This window comes from Buteo buteo, chromosome 19 (assembly GCF_964188355.1).
Source record: "Buteo buteo chromosome 19, bButBut1.hap1.1, whole genome shotgun sequence".
NCBI classification, from domain to species: Eukaryota; Metazoa; Chordata; class Aves; order Accipitriformes; family Accipitridae; genus Buteo; species Buteo buteo.
Genome location: NC_134189.1, coordinates 13,237,723 through 13,261,793, shown reverse-complemented (window position 1 = coordinate 13,261,793; position 24,071 = coordinate 13,237,723). Strand labels below are relative to the sequence as shown.

The 24,071-nt window shown below is 36.9% G+C and overlaps 1 protein-coding gene across 3 annotated transcripts in view; it reads left to right on the top strand.

Moving 5' to 3' along the window:
- Positions 1 to 24,071, top strand: part of DCP1B (decapping mRNA 1B) — a 47,084-nt gene that overhangs the window by 13,296 nt on the left and 9,717 nt on the right. For all 3 annotated transcript variants that reach the window (XM_075051201.1, XM_075051202.1, XM_075051203.1), the window contains exons 4-7: positions 11,317 to 11,383; positions 13,548 to 13,683; positions 22,035 to 22,163; positions 22,900 to 23,739. In XM_075051201.1, coding sequence (XP_074907302.1) covers positions 11,317 to 11,383; positions 13,548 to 13,683; positions 22,035 to 22,163; positions 22,900 to 23,739 — 1,172 coding nt within the window. The remainder of the gene's footprint in view (positions 1 to 11,316; positions 11,384 to 13,547; positions 13,684 to 22,034; positions 22,164 to 22,899; positions 23,740 to 24,071) is intronic.

Sequence of the window (24,071 nt, the reverse complement as noted above, 5' to 3'; positions counted from 1 at the left end):
TATATATATGAAAATATTTGTAACCTTCTCTTAAAACATGGAAGATAAATATGTGAGCGAGTGTATCCCACAGCGCATATACAAGCTTCTCACTTCTGTCTAGTATTGATTTAATACAAGCTCTTGAGTGCCTCATCAGCTCTCTCTTCGTCAAAACAAGCCTTAAATCGGCAGTAAACAATACTTTTCAATTATGGAAGGAAAAAAGAAAGAAACCCTTCTCAAGTATAAGATAGCATACCCTTTAAAGGACAAGGAATGTGTTCTATACAGAAACACGGTGCAACTGCTCCTGTGGAATTCCAGTAAGGCTGCAAATGCAGTGTTGCTTTTTTGTCTTAACTGGCGTACAAACTAGTAACAGCATTGGGTGTAATATTTGCTATCTGCTGTGCTTTAATGGTCGAGGCTGCAGCCCAGCTGTTGTTTTTGTAATGCAGAGCTTGCTTTAATAAAATTTGATAAAGTCTTCATATGATAATGTATTGCTTAAAATCAATCTTTTTTAAAAAATGTGGGTTTTACCTGCTAGCTTCATTATTTTGGACATGCAGACTCCTAGGTCTTTTGGAGCCTGTTTCAGTAATCCTTTTGCAGAGCAGATCAATTATTTATAGGTATAAAAAACAACCAGAGATCTTGTAGCCAGGGGAAAAAAAAAAGTAGGTGATGTAAGACACATGCTTCAGGTCAGAAGTCAACCATAAAGGGACTAGGAAGATTCTTCCTGTGAATCGTTTAGTGCTGGTTATTGTCTTAGGTAGGATATGGACTTTCAGTTTGATGAGCTGCACCAATTCTTTTGTCTCTGTCAAACAAACTGCCTTTCTGTAAAATTTCAGTATTATTTGCTTAACAACATACAGTGTTAAATCCTCTGCACAGGAATGTGTAGCATCTCTCAATGTAGAGGTTTGTGAAATTTCATAATAATTAGAAGAGAAATAAAATTGGATTTTTATGTAAGGTATCATGCCTTCCTGCAGTGCTTTGCTGCTTTTTTGTTGTTGTTGTTGTCATCTCTTCTGTTTTTATACTGATTTCTCTCACATGAATATTTTGTACATCTCTCTTTCAAAAAGAAAACAAAGTAGAGGTTCGAATTTGCACTGAGAGAGTTGAAAGCTGAAAGAAGGGAGAGACTGAGGAAGCAGAAGATGATTACTGATATGTTTTATTCCTAAAGGATTATGCATGAGCAAGTAAAATACTGCTGACTTCTGAAGCAAAATGAAATATGTACTTCTACTTTCTGTGTGAAAATAATACAATTGCTGTAATGAAAATCACCCAATTCAGAATTCCAAATTTTTATTTGAATTTAAATGTATCTCTATCCTATATTTAGGGATTCAAAATTGCAGGGTACCTCCCAGTGCTGCTATTGTGAAATGTCTAGCTGCTAATATAAAATGAATTTGATAAATGGGGGGGGAGGGGTCCGTTGGATTACAGGTTTAAAACAGGGAAATGCATACTGCTTAAATTGTATTTTCACGGTGACAAACTTGATCTCAGGAGTACATTCTGTTTCTCCCTCTGTACATATACCCACAGAGAATGGCCTGTGTGCAAGAAGGCAGAAAAGTCAGTAAACTGCTAATGTTTGTAGTAATGTGAACACTAACTTCAATGGTTAAAATATTTTTTTAAAACATACATGGATATGTTAAAAAAAATTTACAGCAATCAAAAGAAAAAAGCAATAAGGTAGTTCAAAGAGGTGGTATTTGTACCTTCATGAAAGAAATTACTAAACTGCAACTTTCACAAGAAAAAAGTAGGTCATCTAATATATTTTAAACAATTTTATTAGTACTTTAAGATTAAATTTAATGATCCTTCAGTTTTCAGGCATGTAAAAGTGCAGTGGCCATATGTGAATGATAAAGGGTCCAAGGTGCAGCCATCTACTGAAATTTATCTTGTGAGCACAGCATGAACCTACCCTCAGCTGGAGTAAACCCATTACTGTTTGCCTGTCATTATGTGAGAACAGTGAAAGTCCTTTCTGTGCCTGTGAAATTGTATTGTATCGCTAAAAATTGTATGTACTTAAAAATTTCCAGCGGCAGCTATACAGATAAGCAGATGTTACTGAAGGCAATATAACGGCTGACTGTAAGAGAAGGAATGGCTACAGAGTAGCAGAGAACTTCTTTTTAATGTGTTGAATCTAACATGTTAACAGGCTGTGGCAAATCAATAAAAGCAAATACATAAGATATGCTGTAAATATGAACTAAACATTTGAAATTTCAGGAAGAGTAGCTGGCTTTACCTTTGCCTATTTCTATGTGGATTTTTTTATTCTTTTTCTAACCGTTTCAGAAATAGAGATGGTGTAGGAAAAAACGAAGAAATTGCCTGCCTCCAAAATGATGGCATGTACAGAGTATACAAATGGAAAAATACAAAGGTGGTTTTTTAAATTCTGTTAATCTTATGGTATTTCTTAGGTGTTACTTTTTACAAGAACAAGTACATCTATACAAGCAACTAAGACTTTTGTTGTTGCCAGTTAAGAACTTAGTCCAGATCTGCAAATGTATTTCCATTACTTAGGATGTGAAGGTATGCAATGAAGAAATAAGAGATGAAATTGCAACAGTCGGAATTAGAAACATCATCTATAGTTAAGGTTGTTTATTTTCCTCATTAAGCCCATTTTGAAGTTGTTCATAATTTTGTGGGAGTTAAACCATTTGGGGTGACAGCCTATCAGACTGATTATAGTAAAAATTAAGGTTTCAGGAGAAAACACCACAAAATAACATGCTGTTGAACACCTATTTGAGGTTAAAATATTCTTCCTTCTTTTTTTCCTTCTTTTCTGTTTTACTGAAAAAATGGCATTGGCAGAGTTTGGAAAAGGGCTTGACCTTGAACTTGCCTATAGCTCTGGAATTAGAGATGTACTTTGACCTTTGGCAGGTACCTCACAGATGTACGTTAAAAATCATTGGGAACATATTCTTAGATTTGACTAAATTATAAATGAAAACTATGATGTTCAAATCCTGACAAGTCTTCTACCAACCATGTATGTCACATACAGTAGAGCAGGCTTTATCCCCACAGGACTAGAAGCCCAGATACTCCACAAGAAACATAACAGAAGCTGCTGCTTTTCTTAACCTAGTGGAAGGCAGGATGGAAATAAAAAGGCCAGAAATTGAGAGGGTGGAGGCAGCTCTCCTTCCTGTTATTTAAAATAAAAGCAAACGTTTCCAGGTTGGAAAGGCAGTATTGTTGTCTCCTCCTTGATTGAGGAGAGTTCTCATTGCTTTTAGCTACTAGGTATGATGTGATGTGCACAGAATCAAGAAGAGAGCATGGTTTCTAGTTTAACCTCTTGCACTTATGATAGTGTTATGTTAGTGTGAGCTTTTCTGCTAACAGAAGTTATGGATATGTATTTAGCCTAGATTTGTGTATGGTATTTTTGTGTTATGTTCAGATGATTCCTGTAGATCAGAGCCTGGTTTCGTTTCAGTGCATTGAAGACATGTTTTATGGTCTGTTGTAGAAAGTTAGCAGAGAATATAGAGCAATGTTAAGCTAATACATGGAATAGCTTCAGATGTTGAGGAGTTATGTTTCTTTTCCACTGAGCCAGTCTCTGATGGAATTTTTTTCACAGGAAGGATGCTTTTCTTGACTCAGGATATTTGGATTTAGTTTTTAGCATTGCTGCAGACTTCTTCACTTACCTTTCTAAAGTCAGTATCTTTTTTTTTTCCTATATCAAAAATGGAGCAGTACTTTCACCCACCATTTGTTTGTCTTAATACCTCTTCACTTAGCTCTTATACTCCTTGAGTGAGACTGTTTAATCATTTCCATTACAAAAGGCAGTGGAGCTCCAGTCCATTGTGAAATAGTAATGAGAACCACTTGTTATTTAAGAACAACTTATAAATAAGAACAATAAAGGATTTATTAAGAACAACTTGTTATTTAAGAAATTGATAGTCTGGCATCTACAGACTTCCTGCCTTAATTTCAGTGTCACGCATCATCATGATTTTAAAATTATTTGGAACTGATGATGCAATGGCAGGGGATGTGACTGGAAAACCAGTGGTGGGGAGAAAAAAATAAATGCAGTAAGCCAGATGGATCATAACATAGATGCTATTCCTGTGTCGTGACTAAAAATTTCTTGTAGCATCAACAGAATGCGATTTTAAGGGAAATCTTGCAAATTCAGTTTGCCGTTGGGCTCTTTTCCAAAAAGTAAAGAACCTGCTGATGGACTCTTACATCTGCTGAGCTTTATGGAAATAAATGGATCAATGGGCTTTAAAGTTTCCTACAGTACTAATACAACTTTAGCTTTGAGGCTATTTAAGGGGCATTCCGGTGAGCCAATCTTTTTTATTATGTCTGCTACAGAATTGATGTTTTTTTCATAAAGAATTTCTAATAAATTTTGATTAAAAACTGGCTGAAGCCAGGCTATCACATTAGAGCCACAGAGGTGATTTAATAAATAATTCGGCATGTCTGAGTTGTCCCTTTTTTGCCTTATGAAATCAGAAACATATGCTGTCTCTATCTGGAAGTCTGCAAATTCGTCACCCAACTTCCATGAGTGGTGGAAGATGGCAGGGATATTTCAGGGTCCATCCTATTAACAAAAAATTGTTTCTTGTGTTGTTTTTTAAGGCATAGTTCCAGGCACAATTAGACAGGTGGTGGTAAGGAATGTATTCTTGACTTCAGTAGTGTTGCCAATCATTGCCCACTCTCAAACCATCTGCTTTTGGGGAAAGGGGTTTTGAGGGGCTTTTGCATTTTATTGGGGCTTTTGTCGTTTATATTTTCTTGTTATTGTGGGGTGGGTTTTTTTTAAGAAAGTTGCTTGAACAGTTCCCTCCTCGCTTGAATTTGAGTGGTCACGCTGAAAAACAGTTTTTCACTCTCCATGTGTGATCATCAGGGTGCATTAAGATGTCTCTGCAGGATTCTTTTCCCTTTAATAGCTGGCTTTTCTTCCTGCTTGTTCATATATAATGTTTTAAACATTTGAAATAATAGAAATACCAAGTCAACTTTTCCCGTCTATATTAAAATTTCCCCAAGTAAGTGGATCAGGAGCTTTATCAACCTTTAAATGACAGAACAATGTCTGATGATCTGACAGGTTGGTTTTTTCCAGCAGCTTTTTAGGAATTTAAGTTAAGCTCGTATCAAAATACAGGGTTTTGTTGTTTGAAAAACTCTTACCTTGCTTCAGTTTCTTGGCATTTTTGTGAGTGGGACATTATAAAAACTTTGGTTCCCCTCTGAAAACTTCCAGAAATAACAGGATATGTCTAAGCTGAATTTCCATTATTTAGAAACAAATGCGTTTCTTTTATATATATTTTGTATTGTGCTGCTTTATACAAGATAGAGAAGCAAGAGACCTGAAAGTTCCACTCCTGGTGATGCGCCATATCACTATCAATATGGTATAGTAGGACAAAATTTATTTTTTTTCTAGTGTTTTGTTTTTGAATACCTAAATAGCTAAGCAAAATAATGTGTTTGACATAACTTTAGGGCTGTAAAGAACTAAAAGAACTTTAAGGCTCCTAAACTAGCAAATGCCAAAATTAAGGCTGCTTGTGCAATCTCTCTTTTTTTACTTATGGAATTTTAAATTATGTGTTCATCTTCTTTTGCAATAAGGACTTTGATTCAGTCATCAAACAGTCTGAATGGTGTTCATGTAAAGAGCAGCTATTCAGTATTCTGTTTTTTTCCTTATTACTGATATGTGGGTGTCTTGCTTTGTTATATACCACTAAAGTTCTGCACTAGGGACAGAACTATTAATTTTTTTTTTCTTGTTGTTTTCTGTGATACTAATTAGTATAATAGTTGGTAACTCATGGATAAGCTGAACTGTTGTACCTTGCTCAGATTAGAAGTATTCTTACCATTTTAGAAACTGGGATCCTAGGGCAGAGCAGTAACAATTACAGAGATCAATCAAATGTAGTGTGTCTGACTTCAAATTACTCAGGTCTAATTTTTCCAATGTATTTATCATTCATATGTTCAAAAACACTTCTAACAGACTTTGATTGTGATTATAAGGAGCTGGTGTTTTTCAGGTTGTACACTAAAACCTTACACCCAGGTCTAGGACCTCAAATCAAATGCTGGGAAATGAAGTGTACAGTCACTGACACCCAAGATGACTTTCCACAACTTATGTATCATTGCATAATATCTCTGGGGCAGTGTCAGAGATGGAATATAGCTTTTCAAGATAGCGTGCAGCTGCCTTAGCTGCAGGCTTTTTATTTCTTCTATCCTTTGTTGCAGTCCTCTTTTGCTCTATGCTGCAGAGCGCAATGTAGAGCTTCAACAGGCAAATCTCCTTCGCTACTTGAGCCTGAGCAAAGTGAAAGGACCATCATATGCTTGTATCATAATTGCAAAGACAGTATCATGGACAAAGGGATCACATTTGCATTGAAGTAGAAGAGCACAAAAGCAACAAGGAATGCTTTAATTCATGTTTTAAGAACTCATAGATTAAAAATTATTATTGTGCATATAACCTAGTTTGGTTCTCTTTTCAGTAGGTCCTGCAGAAGGGAGGCTGCAATATTCTAAGAAGTACTAGAAAAAGAAATGCAAGCATTGATAGTTTGTTAAATAGTCAAATATTACATGAATGGTAGATAGCAAAGAGAAAAGATGACTAACATAAAGGTGTCTAGCTATGTTGTAAGATATGCATAGAGAAACTGCTTTTTAATATAGCCAAGTGTGGATTTACATATTCAGGAGCAAGAGCCTAGGCCATATGTAGGGAATAAAATACCTTAAGAAGCATGATATCAAGAATAAAACATGAAAGTCGAAGAATCATTTTATTTTTTTATTTATAATACCAGCAAGTGTAAAACAGTTTCTAGGTACAGGGAAGCCTCTAGTCAGTAGTTATGATATTTCTGTATTTACTTTTACCACACTTAAATACTGTATGCAGTCTGTGGAGCAATAGCTTAAAAATAGTATGTTGCAGGCACACTGAAACCAAAACTTTGATAATGGAAACGTCTGTCCAAGAGACAAAAATCTAATAGCTGGAAGTTGAAGCTGGACAAATGAAGAGTAAAATAACTAATCCTAGAGAAATGCCTTCCTTTTTAATAGGATACTTAGCATGAATTATGAGAGTTGATAAGAAATTCTTCATCATCATAATAAAGAAATGTTTCAGATTTTGAGAGGTTAGAAATTGTCATCTATAATTCTGGTAGATAGCAGCTGTCAGCTTCTGCTTATAAATAGTATCAAGTGCTCTAGTGTTTGTGAGGACGGGAGAAATCCGTAGCCAAAAAATGAAAATTGTAAGGCGGAAGCTGTAGAATTGGCTCTGAAGTCGTGATTTAAAACTTAAATAGTATACTTCCTGAAATTCAATCACTGAGCTATGTTAAAGGAGCTTCACAGATTTTGTTAAAATTTTTCTGGTTTGATTTATGAGTAACCTACCTTTTTCAAATTCTAAAAATTCTAAAGACTGATATCCCTTAATATTTAATAATTTCAATTAGTTGATTTAAGTAATTAATTTAGCTTATTCCCATTCAATATTAATTGTATCTTGTTGATTTGATAGCTGCTTTATATCCTTCTGGTTTTGTGTAATCTTGTTAACAACATCATAACTTTGGTGCCTTTTTTAAATTTTCTTTAATGTGATCAATTTATTACTAAATCTCATTTCTTTTGCAAAATGACTTTGGAACTATTGAAAGTGGATGAATAGATGTGTATTGTCTTGTCAGTATAAGAGCAGCTCTCCTTATTGGGCTTTTGTTAGCTGCTTTTCATGTAACTGGCTCACTTGGTTAGCAGAAGATACTTGACTGATTTGTTCTTTCTTTTTCTGTTTTTTACAATAATCTCATCTTGAATAACTTTATAGCTGAAGCTGGGCTTAAAAGTTATTTAATACTTCCCCTTTTGTGCAGCGGTAGAAGAATTTGCTTTGTGCATCTGCTATTTAGTGATTCAGTTGTGCCTCTGCTCTTTCATGATTCATTTTTAACATGTGAACATTTTAGTGAAATTACTGCTCTACAGATGATACTTAGATCAGGATTTCCTTTTTGTCAAACAGTCTGATAGAGATGGAAGGTGGATAAAAGTAATCTGTTTAGATTTAATCCTGATAAGACATGCAGTGTTTTCATGCTGGTAGAAAGCTTGTAGTGAAATTTGTATTATGTGTGTATTTAGCTTTTATTAGTGGAGAGCGTGCCAGGTTCCTAGCTTGACAGTTACAGTTTGTAATCATCTTAGGTTCTTTTACTGGTCCTGGGTTTTATGTGTTGTCATCCACATAAAAAAATTTTTTTTGCCATTTTGTGTTCACCATTCATCAAGAAGATGGCCATTAATACACATTTTTACTACTATTATTTACATTTGTTTCCTTAAATGTAGATTATACCAGAATATACTACTGTAGTATGAATTTACACCATGGTTACTCCAGGTGATGAGCAATACATTAGTGTACTTTGGATACCTGGTATGTCAGATTTCCACCAAATTATTGCCTTCTTACTGGTACATCATTCTCCCATGCATGAAAGAGCTTGGAGTACGTTGTGCCACAACAAATGGAGCAGCAGTGTTGGTTATTTCTCAGTGTATTTCTGGAGTGTTCATCTGTTCTGGACAGATGGGAGAAGTGTGGAAGGAAGAAGGCAAGGACTGTCCACTTCTGAAAGATTTCACTACTGAATGGGTGATCTGTAAGCTCAGAGGATGTTGGGTTTTGGGTATAGCTTGCTTGCAGCTGTGCTTCCCAGTCTAGGTTGAAAGTACCATTTAGCTGAGGTGAGAAAGTAAGTGTGGGTACATGGGCAGGTGGATTTGAAGCTCAGCTGACATCTAGGCTAAAGGTCTCTGGATCTGCAATATCCTGACTTAAAACTTTAGTTAAGATGTGATATATTGTTGGGTGGTGGTTTGGTCTGGTGGGACAGGCAGTAATTATTATCCTTATTCTGTGGTCTGGAATGGGTGTGCATTTGTTTGAATTGTATTTCAAAATCTTAGTTCTAGTTCTGTAAAATCTGAAATGGTCTTTTATACTGGTAATCAGACAGTTTACCTGTGTTTGGCACTGAGTTGAGGTAAACTAGCTTGTTTCTGCTGTTGATTCCAGTCTTTCAACTTTTAATGGCCAGAAACACTGCAGTATTTCCATGGGACTGTCAGCTTTCAAATTTATTAGATATTCATAAATAGTCTATGACATGTTTGATGAATTGGCCAAAAGGTGAAGCTGTTCAACTTGTCTTGCATATTGGTGATGCCACCAGCTGTGGCAGACAAAAAAAAAAATCGAGAGGATGGACCAGATGGCCAAAGTTTCATCAATACTCTTCTGCGTTGGAGATTCTTTCACAACAAAGGAGAATCTTGATTAAAACAAACTTGACTTGTGTGGGGTTTTCAGTCTGCTTGCTATGTTGTTGCATTGAAAAATATAGGGTTACTTGTAATATGGACAAGTTTTCAAATGTTTTTTCACAAGGATGTGTGGTTTTGCATAATAGGTTGGTGGTTTGGAACCTTATCTATTGTTCACATACTTTTCTGAAAGTTTGCAGTTTATTATTGGATGCTTCTTGGAATGTGTTAGAATATTATTGTCTACTTTAAATGCATATTTTAACATTAATATCTATGTCACAAAATGGAGATTATTTGTACAGTTCAGGTCAGCTCTTATGTTGCACATTTGTAGAACTACTGGTGCATATTATGTTACTTGCCTTTTTTTAGGTGAATAATAGAAATCATTGTCACACTTGACAAAAGTTAATCATAAAAAGGACTGTACATCTTTTAAAAGGTATTTATTGTATGTCTACAGGATGGCTGTTTGTTTGTGGGGGTTTTTAGGCTTTTCACCAGTATGCTGTATTAAACAGCTGAACCATTTTTAGCTGTATAGAAGACAACACATGGCTGAAAATTTGAGGGGGAATGTCTTACAAACAGCTGTACGTTCGTTTTCTATCCAAACATTAACAAAGCCAACTTATACTACATATGCCACAGTTTTGGTTCTGTGGAATTGAAGAAGTGATTGCTTTTGGATTCTGATAATATAAGGAAATATTACATCATCAGGGTCAGTGTTGCAATTGTTTTTAAACAGGTACTCAATCCATTTATGCCCCTTTCAAATAAAATCTAACCCCTACTGTGTTTGAAGATATGTTAGGAATTGCCATTTCTTAGTAAGATTAAGGGAAAACTCTTGCCTGCAGTATGATAGGAGGAGGAAGGGGGAAGAAACACAGTGGCTACCTGTTTGCTACCATGTCATGTAAAGGGAGCATGGATGTTACACCAGGTTGCAGTGATAGAGGGGAAGATCTGTGTTAAGCCTCTAAGTGCCTCTCCCTTCCTCTTCTCACAGCAGATTTGTGCCTAAGGTTAAAACCAGGACAGTTACCCTGACAAATGTGGACAGATTGTTTTAAGACTATGTTGTAGATTTATTCCCAAGCTATTTTACCAGAGCTATATAACGTGGTTGTGAGTGGAGGAAAGCTCCCTGTTTGTGATGATTGTGGAACCTGCACTAACTACAGTTCCATTATGGCTATTACCATCATGATGGTTTCATTAGCAGCGTGTATGTTTGAGAATCTTGAAGTACTAGTAAATTTAAATCTGTCATTGCTGGGCAAAGCTGCAGGCACTTATTTTAGTGGACGTCTGAACTTAGATATAGGTTTTCTAATCCTGGGGCTGGCTACAGATAATTACTTCTTTGGTAGTGAAAATAATGGGCAACATTGTAGGAAATCTACAAGGAGGCAGAAGTGCGTTCTTACAACTCTAACAAATTTGATGATATATCAAGATACACCTGAATGTTGTTGAAAACTAAGCAGATCTTTCTTCCTTACATATGCGTGCAACACCACTTGCAGTACACTAGCCACTGGACTCTAATGGATATGGTAGGACAACTGAAAAAAATGACAGAGAAAAAGGTTTTAAAGAAAAAAACCCTCTGGTTTAGTGTTCTGAAGAAAAGGATCAAATATCTCTGCCTTTATTGAAGGTTCAAGAGCTTGTAATTTACATCCTTAGACATATGCCTTTGATCTTTTTTGATTTCGGAGGATCTGAGGTGTCATGTTTATAGATGGGGAAAACATAAGACAGAAATAAATTTAAAATTCCTTTACAGGTCACTTTTAAATATCTACCAGGTAGAACTGCTGTTTGAGAAGATGCTCATAGTTTGTGTTTGATGTGCATTTACAGTGTCCATATATGGGATTTGGTTTTATGATAAGGAAGAATGCCAAAGAATTGCAGAGCTCATGAAAAAGTAAGTGATGGGTAAACAAGACTTTTTGTGCTTTTTTTATGTATGTATTTCTGTACATACATGCACATTATATTACTAGGATGGTCGTACCTTTCTGCTTTAAAACTGTATTTATAGATTTTTGTTGCAAGTAAAGTTGTCAAGCCTGCATTTTGTATAATCAGAAATAAGTCACTGTATTGCAATACTTTTTCATAATTTGCTGTGCAGCTTTCCAGCTACATCAGAGTGTAACAGTTCATCTGATTTATTTCCTGATGACTCAGAGATCTGTTTTGAAGAATTGTATTCTTTGGGGTTTTAATATATTTCTGAGTTTGGGGAGATTTTCTTTTTTAATTTTGCTGTTACCTTTTTTCTTGTATCAGTGTAAGTGCGGGCTATCATGAAGGCATACTGTAATAATACTATTTCTGTCGTTTTTATCCTGTTTCTACATCTTGGCTGAATTCCTGCTTCCTCATTTCCTAGCAAAATGTACAAAATTTGCCTTGTTTTTGGAATATAAAGCAAGACTTTAATTAGTTTTTAATTCATTACTTTTATGTACATAATAATATTATTTTATACTTGTTATACAATCTTTAATTTTGCAGTCAAGTCAGAGATTAAAATTTCAAAAAGAACTGTATTCTCAACTGTATTTTAATATCATGGATAGTTTTTTTCACTGTCACTGTTTTCTTCACATGTCCAGGATGGACAGGGCTCACTCTTCTGCTCTACCCTCTGGTTGGCCTAATGATAGGCTTGTTTGCAGTGATCCCTTTCTTATGACTATATTCTGGGGGTTTTCATGTTTGTTTAGAGGTGGAAGGAGCTGAAGTCTTATAGATTTTATCAACATATGCAATCTACATTTTTTAGAGCTATAATATGGAGGATATAGTAAAGGGGCCCAACAGGAGCAGGCAGAGATGGGATATACCGGTTGCCTGCAGTATATCGAGTTGGACATATCACCATGTCACAATTCTTTTAAGGGACAGGAGGGATGACATAGAGCCAGGTCTTTGTCATCCCAAGAAAAGCCATGGGAGGGGGATACAGTCAATGACACCATTAGGTACTAACAGAGCGCAATGCAAAGGCACTGTCAGACCTGTGAATCTCTCCTTTTCAGGTCATCTTTCCCAATCTTAACAGCTTCTGTAGCCAGAAGCATGCTGAGGAAGTGACATCAATTTTGATTGCCAAAGTTACCAAGTGCCCAAAAGCACATTTATGTGCCCTGCAGTACAAGTCCAAGCAAGGCTCATCCTTGCACATCTCAATCCATTGCAAAGTGCTTTAACTCTTCTGCCACTATGTTCCAGATAGGATTTGTTATAAAATACTGGATGGAAAGGTAGTCATGTTTCCTCTATATCTCTTTTTGAAGTAATACCTGCTGCTTTTCATTTTGCAGTGACAAAACATTGTGAAACACAGACTGCGACAACAGTGGGGGTTTGTGTTTTTTCTGTATAACCTACAGCTCTAAAATAAGGCAATTGTGACCCAAGAAATAATTGATGGGGATGAATTTACAGAAATAAGCAATGAACCCTAGGAAACCCAGGTTTTTGACAGCTAATTTTAGTTAACTAGCTCAAGTTTCCATTGGTGGTGATTAGGTACTCTCAAACTGGTAATTTACTACAATAAAAACTAGTTTTCAGAGGATTCATGGAATTGTAAACCACGTGTAGTGGTTTATAATAGCAGTGTTTCATATAGATAAAAGATGTCGTCGCTCAGCCAATTGGCTGCCTGTTTTAATTCTCAGCATTCTACAATAATAAAACAGCTGGGGCAGGAAATTGGTCATTTTCTAGTAGTTAATGACTGATTTGTGTGTGTTTGCAATCCTCCACCACCAGCAGAACTGAATAACGCTATAAATTCCCTGCTCCTTCTGGGTATAGAAATTGTGACTAAGTTACGGAAATCTTAGCCTATGGCCTAGTGTATTCAAGATTGGAGAAAATGAATCTCACGCCTGATCAAATTATGTTTTAATATAGATCTTCTAATAGAGTTTTTTTACACGTTTTAATGCAGATCGGAGGGGAAATGAAAAGATTTCTGTTTTGATTAATTATTGTAAAGTAGTTGTGGTTAAAGTTTTTATGGTTTATCTGTGTTTTGTCTTGTATATTTTCCTCTCACCTCCAACTTTCAGCCTAACTCAGCAGGAACAATTCAAAGCACAGCAGGGCACGGGAACAGGAGTGTCCCCAATGATCATGAATTCTTCTAATAACAAAGAAGTGGATATCTTACGGATGCTTACTAAGGCCAAAGATGAGTATACCAAGGTGAGACTTGCTGTCTATAAAAAGGGGACATTTCTTTTTGGCGATACTATGATGCCAACTTGCTCACACTTTACATTTTAAAACATACAAGGTTTGGGATTGTTTTTAAGTAGTTTTCCTCAAAGTGAAACTGATTTTGGACAGTGTGCTCTCTCATTTTGTGTAGAGCTGGTTGGTAGAAAAGTTTTGTTAGAATTTGCAGAAGATTCAAAAGAAATCAATGCCATCACTAAAAACTTCTGAAAGGAAAACATGTATATGATTGATTATTTGTTGAATACTAGGGAGTAAGAGCAAGTATAAATTGGCTTTCATTTTGACCCTTAGAGCTCCAGTGCTTATTGAGTAGCACCTGGAAGCTGTGTCGTCTTTCTGGGTGGAGTATTCAAACCTGCCAATAGTTTCTGTGGTTTGTACAAATAACTTCCTTCAGAGAAGACCTTTAACAGTGAAGTTACTGCTTCTAATTGTGGTTGTTAGCTACTTTCAAATACTAATGGAAGGAAATGAAAAGGTTGAAATGTAGTATGATTTCAGCCCATGTGCTGCTTTGGTCTTCTGAGGCTTCTAAATAAAGAAATAACTAATGGACTAATAATGTTCTCTATTATTGAGCAATCAAAAACGTTTTACTTTGGGGAATAAAAATCTAATAATTTTAACTATTCATATATACACTGCAAATTGTTAGAGGGCCTGCAGTTTCCTACTGCTGTTTCCTGTATTTTGTATGTGTTAGCATGCAATAATAAAGCTCATAAGTGTTCTGAGTCTAGAAATATATATATATATCTTAAACGTAAGCAATTTAAAGAGAGAAAAAGTTATTTTTCTGAAATGTGGCTACTAATAAGATCCTCAAAGATAATAGCAAACTGTTTGAATTATGGTGAAATGTAGCCCTTTTTGTTGTGGCATAGCTTCTTTTGAAGCTTAGGACCTTCATATTTTCTGTAATAGGGATTTAATGTATTATAGTGGACAAACACCTCCAAAACCTGGTATCTTTTCTGTGGTTTAATGCTGAATCAGTATCTAGTCTTGGCATAAAATAGTGTGATTTGAGATACTATGAAATGCTTAAGCAGTTTTCATTAAATAACCTCAAAAATAATGTAAATGGAAAACTGGAAAAATACTAAGCTGTCTTCAGATTCTATGAGAAGGAGGAAATAAATTAAAAAGATTTACCTTCCATTTCTACATTACCACACAGAAAATCAAGACAAAGGAGAGGAAATTCTGTTGTTTAAATAATAGGTTTTTTGAATTTTTTCCCTGCAGATAAGATCATCTGCAAATTTGCTTCTTATTTCATCTTTAATCTCTCTGCATTTGAGGGATGGCTAAGGAAATAACATGAAAATTTCTTCTTCGTCTGGGACATGAGTGCTAGGAGTATCTGACCACTTAAGAACTGGATATGTGTTTTTTTCTTGTTTTGTTAGTAATATAAAATTAAGAAGGGTGTGATAAATAAAGGCAATGACAACCTTTTTTTTATTTAATGTCAATATGTTTCAGAGCAGTTAAGCTTTTTGACTGCTTTATGACATCTACTTCCTTGTCAGTGTATGTCTTATGAGTTACAATGCTGATGTGCTGAAATCAGTTATGAAATATGTTATTCTCCTTTTTGAATTCTTTGTGGTTTCAGAGAAGAGGGTGTTTTAAAGTGTTGGGAGCTGTAGAATAAGAATATCAATTTTCAAAGTGTCTAAGAAATTTTGCTCAATTTTCAAGTCCTATGATGAGATTTTTTTTTTAAGAATGTCATGAACTTTCAAGGGTGTATCTTATTCCCAAATCAAGTTACAGATTTAGAGGTTACATGTAAAATAAAACACATAGCCTCCCCTCTCCTTTTTTTTATTAATGGAGCTTTAAGCTGCTAAACCACTAAAGTATTTTTGAAAAATATACTTCTTATGCACTTGTCTTCTCTTGTTCTCCGGTAAGAAGAAGTGTTATTAGCTGGCCTCATAATGATGGCTAGGGAGATAAACAGTTGAAGAGCTGCTAGGGTACAGATGACAAAATGTGTTTCTCTTGTTCTACAGGACAAGCCCTGGTTTTAGCTCTGTGCTGCACAGTTCTTCTACAGCATCTACCCATTTGCTACACCATCTTTGATCTATTAAAGGTCAGATTAGGTGAACGTCTTTTGTCTGGTTGATGGGCCCAAAATACCTGAAGCTTCCTTCTTCATTGCTAAGGACACACATCCGTTTGATAAGAACATCATTTCTGGTAGCAAGCAAGCATGGCCTCTGGACTTCTATTTCTGTTCCTTGACTGCTTCTTCACTGTCTTTCAGCAAAATGTTCTGATGGTACTGCACTGTCCAAACAGGAATATGGTTTCTAAGTTTTCAGGTGCCTAGCTCTTGATTTGTTAACTGTGTGAAAGACTTGATAGTAGGATCCAGAAGGCCTAGCTTTCCTGAGGGCACTGTGCCATACTCAGGCTGGATGATGCAGAGTCTACGCTACTATTCTTGAACAGTCTGAATTGGTTCTGTACGTCTCACTTAAACAGGGCTCTGCCTGGAAATCCTTGCTCTTAGTTGAGACAGTTCTTGTCCCCCTTAGTTCCTCTCTTCTGCTGAGCACCTTGTACGCTTTCATGGGACTGTTCATTAATGTCATCTTGTGGCTGCTTTACATCAGCTAGGTAGAAATCCCCAGTTTCCAGGACTTTTTAGCTCTGCACTCAAGCTCTGACAACTTCAAAGTCTTCTTCATCGCTTTCAGCATGGAAATCTATCTACAAAGCTCTTCTAAATTCCATCAGGTCTTGGCTGACCTTCTTTCCTTGTATCAGACCTTCTAGCATGTCCTCCTTGTACTTGACAGGTTTGTGCAGCTCACATCTCTCAAAGTCAAGTTTTTGCTACAGAGCATGAGATTGGGATGTGACATGGTATATGCTTCAGGAGAACTGCAATACTGAGGTACAATGCTTGTCCATTGTCTGCTTACTCTGACAATGTCCTGTTCATCTTGAGCTTCATATTGTACAGGTAGAATATGAAATCTCACAACATAGAGCAGTTGTTTGCCTCAAATATCTGTGACTATACCAAACTTGCCTAAAACGTACTCAGTGATGGTCGTCTTCTTTTTGACAGACATTCACCACATATGTCCATTTTTTTTCCAATGTTGCTTAGCTTTTCTTTGACTTGATCTTAGAACCTTTTGATTTCTTATGTGTCTTTTGTAGGAGCATAGCTTTGAACAAGACGCATGACTAAAGGACAGACCTGTGAAGCAAGATGTAGTAATCATCAAGTGTTGTAGCTGATGAGTACTCTTCTGGTTCTGTCACTAAAGAGCATGGTGACATTTCTTTCATCCTGCTTTTTGCTGTTTGATGATGATGGCATCTGATATCTTCTTTACCTGTCCACCTGACAGTTGCTTAAAATGTCATGCTGTTGCTCCTAACTTGCTCATCAGCAAGGCCATGCTGCCAAATGACCTTATATTCTGAGCTCCAATAGTTAGATTCCTTTGAAATCATCACAGGCTTTTTTTCTCTTCAGCATACTTCTCTGTATCTGATACCAGCCTGCTAGCCATGTTACCAAATCATGGGAATGAAACCAAGTCAGAGCAGTGTCATTCTCTATAGACCTTTGTGTATACTGCTGTTCATTTTGCTGAGGAATTTGGTCTGAAAAATGTTCATATAGTGATAACTCTGTTAAACTCAACTGCTTCTCACCTCATTTTTATATGCTTAGTTCTGTGATCATGCAGAGTATAACAGTGGAATCTAAGGTACTTATGGTTTCTGAAGAATTCAGCCTATTAAAATACCCTGGGGAAATAAGGGTGGTATTTAAATTCTGCAGAACTCATTGTGAAATATACAAGAGTGTGTTATCCATCATGTTAAAGAAAAAAAGTTTAAATACATGCTTATATGTTTTTTGCCCCAAAAGCTATGCTGAAAAATAGCAATAAGAAAGGAGGTATTTTGAAGAAAAGGCAGCACCATTAGAAGCAGAACAGTTTGTGAGAAAAAAGCTATTTAATCTTACTGAAGTGTGGTTTTGGTCTATGTAATATCATGTAGGATCTATCCAATCTAAAAAAGAAAATTATCTTCACTTGTTTTAATATAGATCAAATATGGGCTATAGGAAGCACTTACTGGACTATGAAAAAAACTTTCATGTGATAATTAATTAGGTAAGATGCGTAACTATCATTAAGTGAATGAGAGACAACATAAGTCACCAGTCAGAAACTGGGTGGGAAAGTGATTTAAGAATATTCAGTCATTTGTCCTAGTGTATTTAAAATATTTTTAAAAAGATGATGAGGTTGCAGAAGGCTTCATACTAGGACATTGTTAAGAGTCCATATGAACTGCCTGGAAATGATGAGAAAATAAACCTTGTAGAAAACAACAATGACAAAAAAATTAAGTTACTCAAATTCAAGGATAACAAAGTGTAAGCTTGGAAGAACCTAAGAAAACAATTTGTTTGAGCAGTGCATTGATAAATTTAACTCGGAGCTAATAAATGGAAAGGAAACTTTTCCCTAGTATAAAAGCTTTAATAGTTATGTTAGTGTTGTAGGCTTGTCTTCTATACTGTTTTTTCATGGCTTCTTTCTGTTATGATTTTTCATAGCAATGTGTTCATAACTATTTTAAATATGAATTGCTAGCAAAACTGAAACTTCAATTAAGTGTAGATTTTTGTCAAGTGCTTCCATTAATCAAGCTTTGAATCATAGAGAAGGGAGGTAAGCATGGACTAGCTTTAGAAGAAAAGTGTTTTGCTTACCATGAATTTATTTGAATTTGGGGATATCTTTAGTCATCAAACTTGCACTGCACTGTGAGATGGGTAGCAAGGCTCTGGTTGAATGAGATACCACATTCTAGTAAAATTATTTCTTTGGTTTGGTTGTGGGGTTTTTTTTCCCCAGAGAAGGCAAAAAGTGTAGCTGAGTTAAACATATTTACATGCTGAATGTGGCCTACTCAAATTAGCCATGAGGCGCTTGCTACGTGGTTTTATATTTAACTGAAATTCAGTTTTGTTGTGAAACTCTGGATTACTGGCAAAATCAGTATTTTGTTCTTCATGTTTTTTCCAATCTAGTGCTTGAGGAAGTTTCTCGCTTTATGCAGTAGGAGTATAGCAGGAAAGAAGAGACAGGTGCTTGTTCTTCAAACTAAATAGCTAACCACCCTATGGCATGATTGTCTGTGCATGCCTTAAAGTTATTTCTAAGAGCAACATTTGAACTAAAAATTGTTACACAATAGAGAAAAGCCAGGTATGTGAGTGGAACTACACTTCTACTTTGCAAGATCATGTCTTCAGAAAGTCATTGCAGAAATCTGTGACTGTCTGAACACCCACAAGATGATTTTTCAGCAGAGACTCACAAAATCATTGAGACTGGAAAGGACCTCTGGAAATAGTCTAGTCCAACCTCCCTGTTTACAGCAGTATCAGCTAAAGTGAGTTGCTTAGGGCCATGTTAAGTCAGGTTTAAAATATCTCCATGGACAAAGACTCCACAACCTGTCTGGGCTACCTGTTCCAGTATTCAAACATCCTTAAAGTAAAAAAGTTTTTTCTTAAGTTTAAACAAGATTTTGTATATTCTGGTTTTTGCCTCTTGTCTTCACTGGGCACCACTGAGAAGAGTCTGGCTCGGTCTTCTTTACTTTTTTCCATCGGGTATTTATACACATTGATATTATACCCTGAGCCTTCTCTTCTGGAGACTAAGCCTCTCCTTGCTTTACAGGTGCTTACACAGACTTTCAATGAACTCACTCAGGTGTGTCTGCATCTTTCTTGTGCTGGGAAGCCCAGAACTGGATGTAGCACTGCAGTGCTCAGTAGACGGGTCTAACCAGTGGTCTCACCAGTGCTCAGGAGAGGTGAAGGATCACCTCCCTTGATCAGCTGGCAGTGCTCTACCTAATGCAACCCAGGATGCTGTTGACCTTCTTTTGCCACAAGGGCATGTTGCTGAGTTGTATTCAACTTCTTGTCTACCCAGGTCCATTTCTGCAAAGCTGCTTTTCGGTCAGTCAGCACCAGCCTGTACTGCATGGGGTTATTCTTCCTCAGTTTCCCTTTGTTGAACTTCATGTTCCTGTCAGCCCATTTCTCCAGTCTGTCAAGGTCCCTCTGAATGGCAGCATAACCATCTGGTCTATTAACTACACATCTCTGTTTTATATTGTCTGCAAGCCTGCTCTACCCCATCATTCAGGTCATTAATGGAGATGTTAAACAGTATTGACCCCAACGTCAAACCCTGATGTACATCACTAGTGACTGACCTCCAGGTGGACTTTATGCCAACAATATTTTGAGTCCAGCAGATCAGACAGTTTTCTGTCCACCTCACTGTCCACTTACCTAGTCTGCGTTTCATCAGTTTGTCTTTGAGGATGTTATGGGAGACAGTATCAAAAGCCTCGCAAAAGTCAAGGTAGGCAATATCCACTGCTCTCCCATCATCCACTGAGCCAGTCATCTCACTGTAAAAGGCTACTGGGTTGATCAAGCGTGATCTCCCCTTTGTAAATCTGTGCTGGCTACTCTCAATCACTTTTGTGTCCTTAATATGTTTAGAAATGGCTTCCATTAGGAAGCCATTTGTTTCATCACCTTCATAGGGATCACGGTCAGGCAAACTGGCCTGAAGTTCCCCAAATCCTCCTTCCTTCCCTTCTTGAAGGTAGTACTGACACTTGTTTTCTTCCAGTCCTTGGGAACCTCCCCCAATTGCCATTACCTTTCAAAAATAAAGAGCAGTTTCACAATGAGAGAGGCAGCTCTCTCAGCTCTTATGAGTGCGTGCCATCTGATCCCATGGACTTGTGTATGTCCATTTTGCTTACATGGTACCTGACCTGATCCTCCCATACCGGGGGTGAGTCTTCATCACTCCAGACTTTCCCACCAGCCTCAGGGCCTTGGGATTCCTGTGGGCAAATGTTGCAAAGAAGGCATTGAGTACCTCCTAGAGCCCCTTGAGTCCCCTCGAGAACTCAAGTTCTGTTTTACTGAGCAGCCTTGGAGCAAGTGTGTCTTTGTTTACTGTTATGGTAGGTGTCAGAAATGGATTAAATGATTGGTTTTGTGTATTTGAAAGTGAGGGTTATTTTCTCACCTGAGGAGTTTGTCTCAAAGTTCTGGAAAGGACACTGACATTTTCATCATCACACAGCAGTGGCTCTGCTGTGTGTCCGTATGGCAGTCTGTCCAGTCCAGAGTTCTGTCCCCACTAATGCACAAGACTGGGCTCTTTGGAGGAAAGAAATGAGAAACCCAAACTGCTCATTCCTTACCCAACCATTAGTCCTGTGGCATAAAATTTAGAGCCCATCAAAGTCAGGTAATTAACTATGAATATTCTTGTTAGATAGGATTAACATTTTGATAGATCATTCTTTAAAAACATCTTTCCAGTTTCTTGGTTTCAATTGTATCAAGCAACAATGACTTCCAATGTACTGTTTTCTTTCCTGTTGACAATAGCAGCGTTCCTTGTATACCCAATGCTTTTTTAGTTTCATTGACTATATTCTTATCTTTTGTACAAGGTAAATAAGACCATCGTACTTACCTTTTCCTATTCCATTTATTATTTCTCTTTCATGCAGCATTTTCTGTGCATTTTTTATGAATTAAATCATGCCTTTCTCTCTTCATATGTCAGTTATTCCATGACCCTGCTCACTTTTAGTCATCTGTCTCTGCTCATCTTTTTATAAATATTATTAATCCTGTCATATTTAATAAGAAAACATACTGATTCTACAAATTGATTAAATCCTTAATTATTTTTCTGTGCGGGTATGTGCATCCTCCAAGTTTCCACAATGTGGAATATTTATGTAAAAGAGTTTGAGTTATAATTCCATTTTTTAACAAAAAGCATTTTAAATGTTCTCTATGAGCACATTAATCCTTCATGTTTCTAAACTACTTCTAGCTGCCTACTGGTGCAGGAAAAGCGTGGCTGTTGCTTGGTTTCTAAGGTGTTTTTTAAAAATTATTTTATGTTTTTCTACGTGTGGGAAACAGAAGATAAGAAAGAGAAGCGAGATATAAATTAGAGGGAAGCCTCATACTCGGGAAATCTTGGAATCAAGTGTTTATTTTTACATACACTTTGTGGTTTTAGAAAATTAGGTTGCAATTGTTTTAGTTCTTTCAATAGCATCATATTTCATAATCAGTGCTGCAACTAGTATTTTTGGTTATTGAATACCTGGTTATGTCTGTATTTTACTATGGAGAACTAAAGGAAAAGGTATTGTCACACTTACTAAAAAGTACTGCTTTTCTGTTGCAGTGTAAGACCTGCTCAGAGCCAAAACAAATAACTAGTTCCTCTGCAATTTATAACAACCCCAACCTAATCAAACCAATTCCAGTGAAGCCTAGTGAAAATCAGCATCAGCGAATATCTCAGCAAAGCAAGGTAAAATGTTTTGTGTGTTTTCTGACTAGTGCTGCTGTAATTGAGTAACTGTGTAGGAATATTTGAGTCGGAAGGTCAGTGCAAGAATTTGAGGTGGAACCATTCTGAGGAATGATTTTAATGCAAAACTAATGTTTTATAAAAGCTCCCCAACCCCCACCATATCATGTGGAAGCATGTAAATTAAAGGCATACTATCCTGATGCAACGAAGAAATACTAGTCTTTCAAATTTCAGATACTGCTTTGCTTGCAAGCTGGTCTAGTCAATTGCTGGACCACAGTTCGTATGTTCTTTTTTTTAGGTGAATTCAGTTAATCTAAATAAAGAAAAGTCTCTTGATATATCTTCAAGCTAAATCACACTGCAAAATCCTAAAAGCTGAATTCAGCTGTGACAGGGAGATGCATAAGAAGTGGCCCTACTTCATACATGGGGAGATTTCTGTCTGTTACTAATATTGTACTGATAGCTGAAAAGGAAGATGCTCTTTCATGGTATTTAAAGTAAAGCCACTGCTCTCTCTCAGATTCACTGATTTTCTCCCACATTAGCAGCTTGACAACTGTCTTCTTGCCCTTCCTATGTGACAAAACTATTAAAAATCCTCTTGGGAGGAAAACGCATAGCAGCTTCTCAGCTTTTCCTTGAATACTGCTGGCTAAATATTGTCACCACTTAATGTAACTTATGCATGAGGGAACTACATTTACTTTTTTCCTCTGTCCCCTCACAGAATGTGGATTCTGAACCACAGCACTTGTCTTTGACAGCACTGTTTGGAAAACAAGAAAAGCCAGATGTCTCAGAACCACTTAATAAACAGCACCAAGAGAATCTTCCTGTTAGGCAGGGTGTGGTACGTTCCCTGTCCTATGAAGAACCTAGCAGGCATTCACCCTCTGCAGAGAAACAGCTTTGCCCCGCCATTCAGAAGCTTATGGTGCGTGGGACAGACCTTCATCCGCTTGCTGAGTTTCCTGAGAACCCACTCTGTGAAAATGGCAATATCCACCCTGTGGGTGAGACTTTCACAGGACTCTTCCAACCTGTGACTTCTCATGGTATTGCAACATCTCATGTAGTTCAGGATACTGCTGGCACTCAGAGCCTACTGCAGAAATTACAGAGTCAGTCAGGGTCAGTGACTAAAATGGACCCCGGTGCAACAGGACCTGCGAACTCGACCGCTTCTGTGTTCAGCAGGACTCCTGCTGCTGTTGGAGCACCAGCAGCAACAGTAAATAATATGAGCCAACCACCTTTGGTGTATTTCAATGGTTCCCTACCAGGCCAGACTTTAGAGTCTCAGACACTTGGTAAAGAACAGTCCAAACTTCCTAGACAGCCACTTTCTCTCTCTGGCAATCAAGCAGCCAATTCTGGGGTGATTTCACCTCAAGAGTTACTGAAGAAACTCCAGATAGTGCAACAAGAGCAACAGTTGCATGTATCCAGCAGACCAACCTTGGCAGCTAAGTTTCCTGTTGTTACTCAGAATACCAATACGCTGAAACCACTGGAATCCTGGATAGAAAAGGCACCAGGTACAGAAAAACAGAGCACTCTTCTTCAGGTAAATGGGAAACTTCAACATTTAAATAAATAAATAAAAACCCAGCAATCTTTTGAACTTGGTATTTTGTAAGGTTAGTCTTTGTTTCATTTTGGCCAGTCTATCCTTATTATTATCTTACCACATGTTGCACATCATTCATTTTGCATGTGATAATTTAACAACATCAAGTAAGTTCTGATTTACCGAGCTGTGATATTGTAAATGCTGAAGGCTACATCTCTTGCACATCAATAATGACCAAAAATACTGCAATCTTGGGTTTTTCCAGAGGCACTTTGAAAAGTCACCTAGTTTTCAGTTGCCACACCTCAGGCTGTTTTGTGTAATTG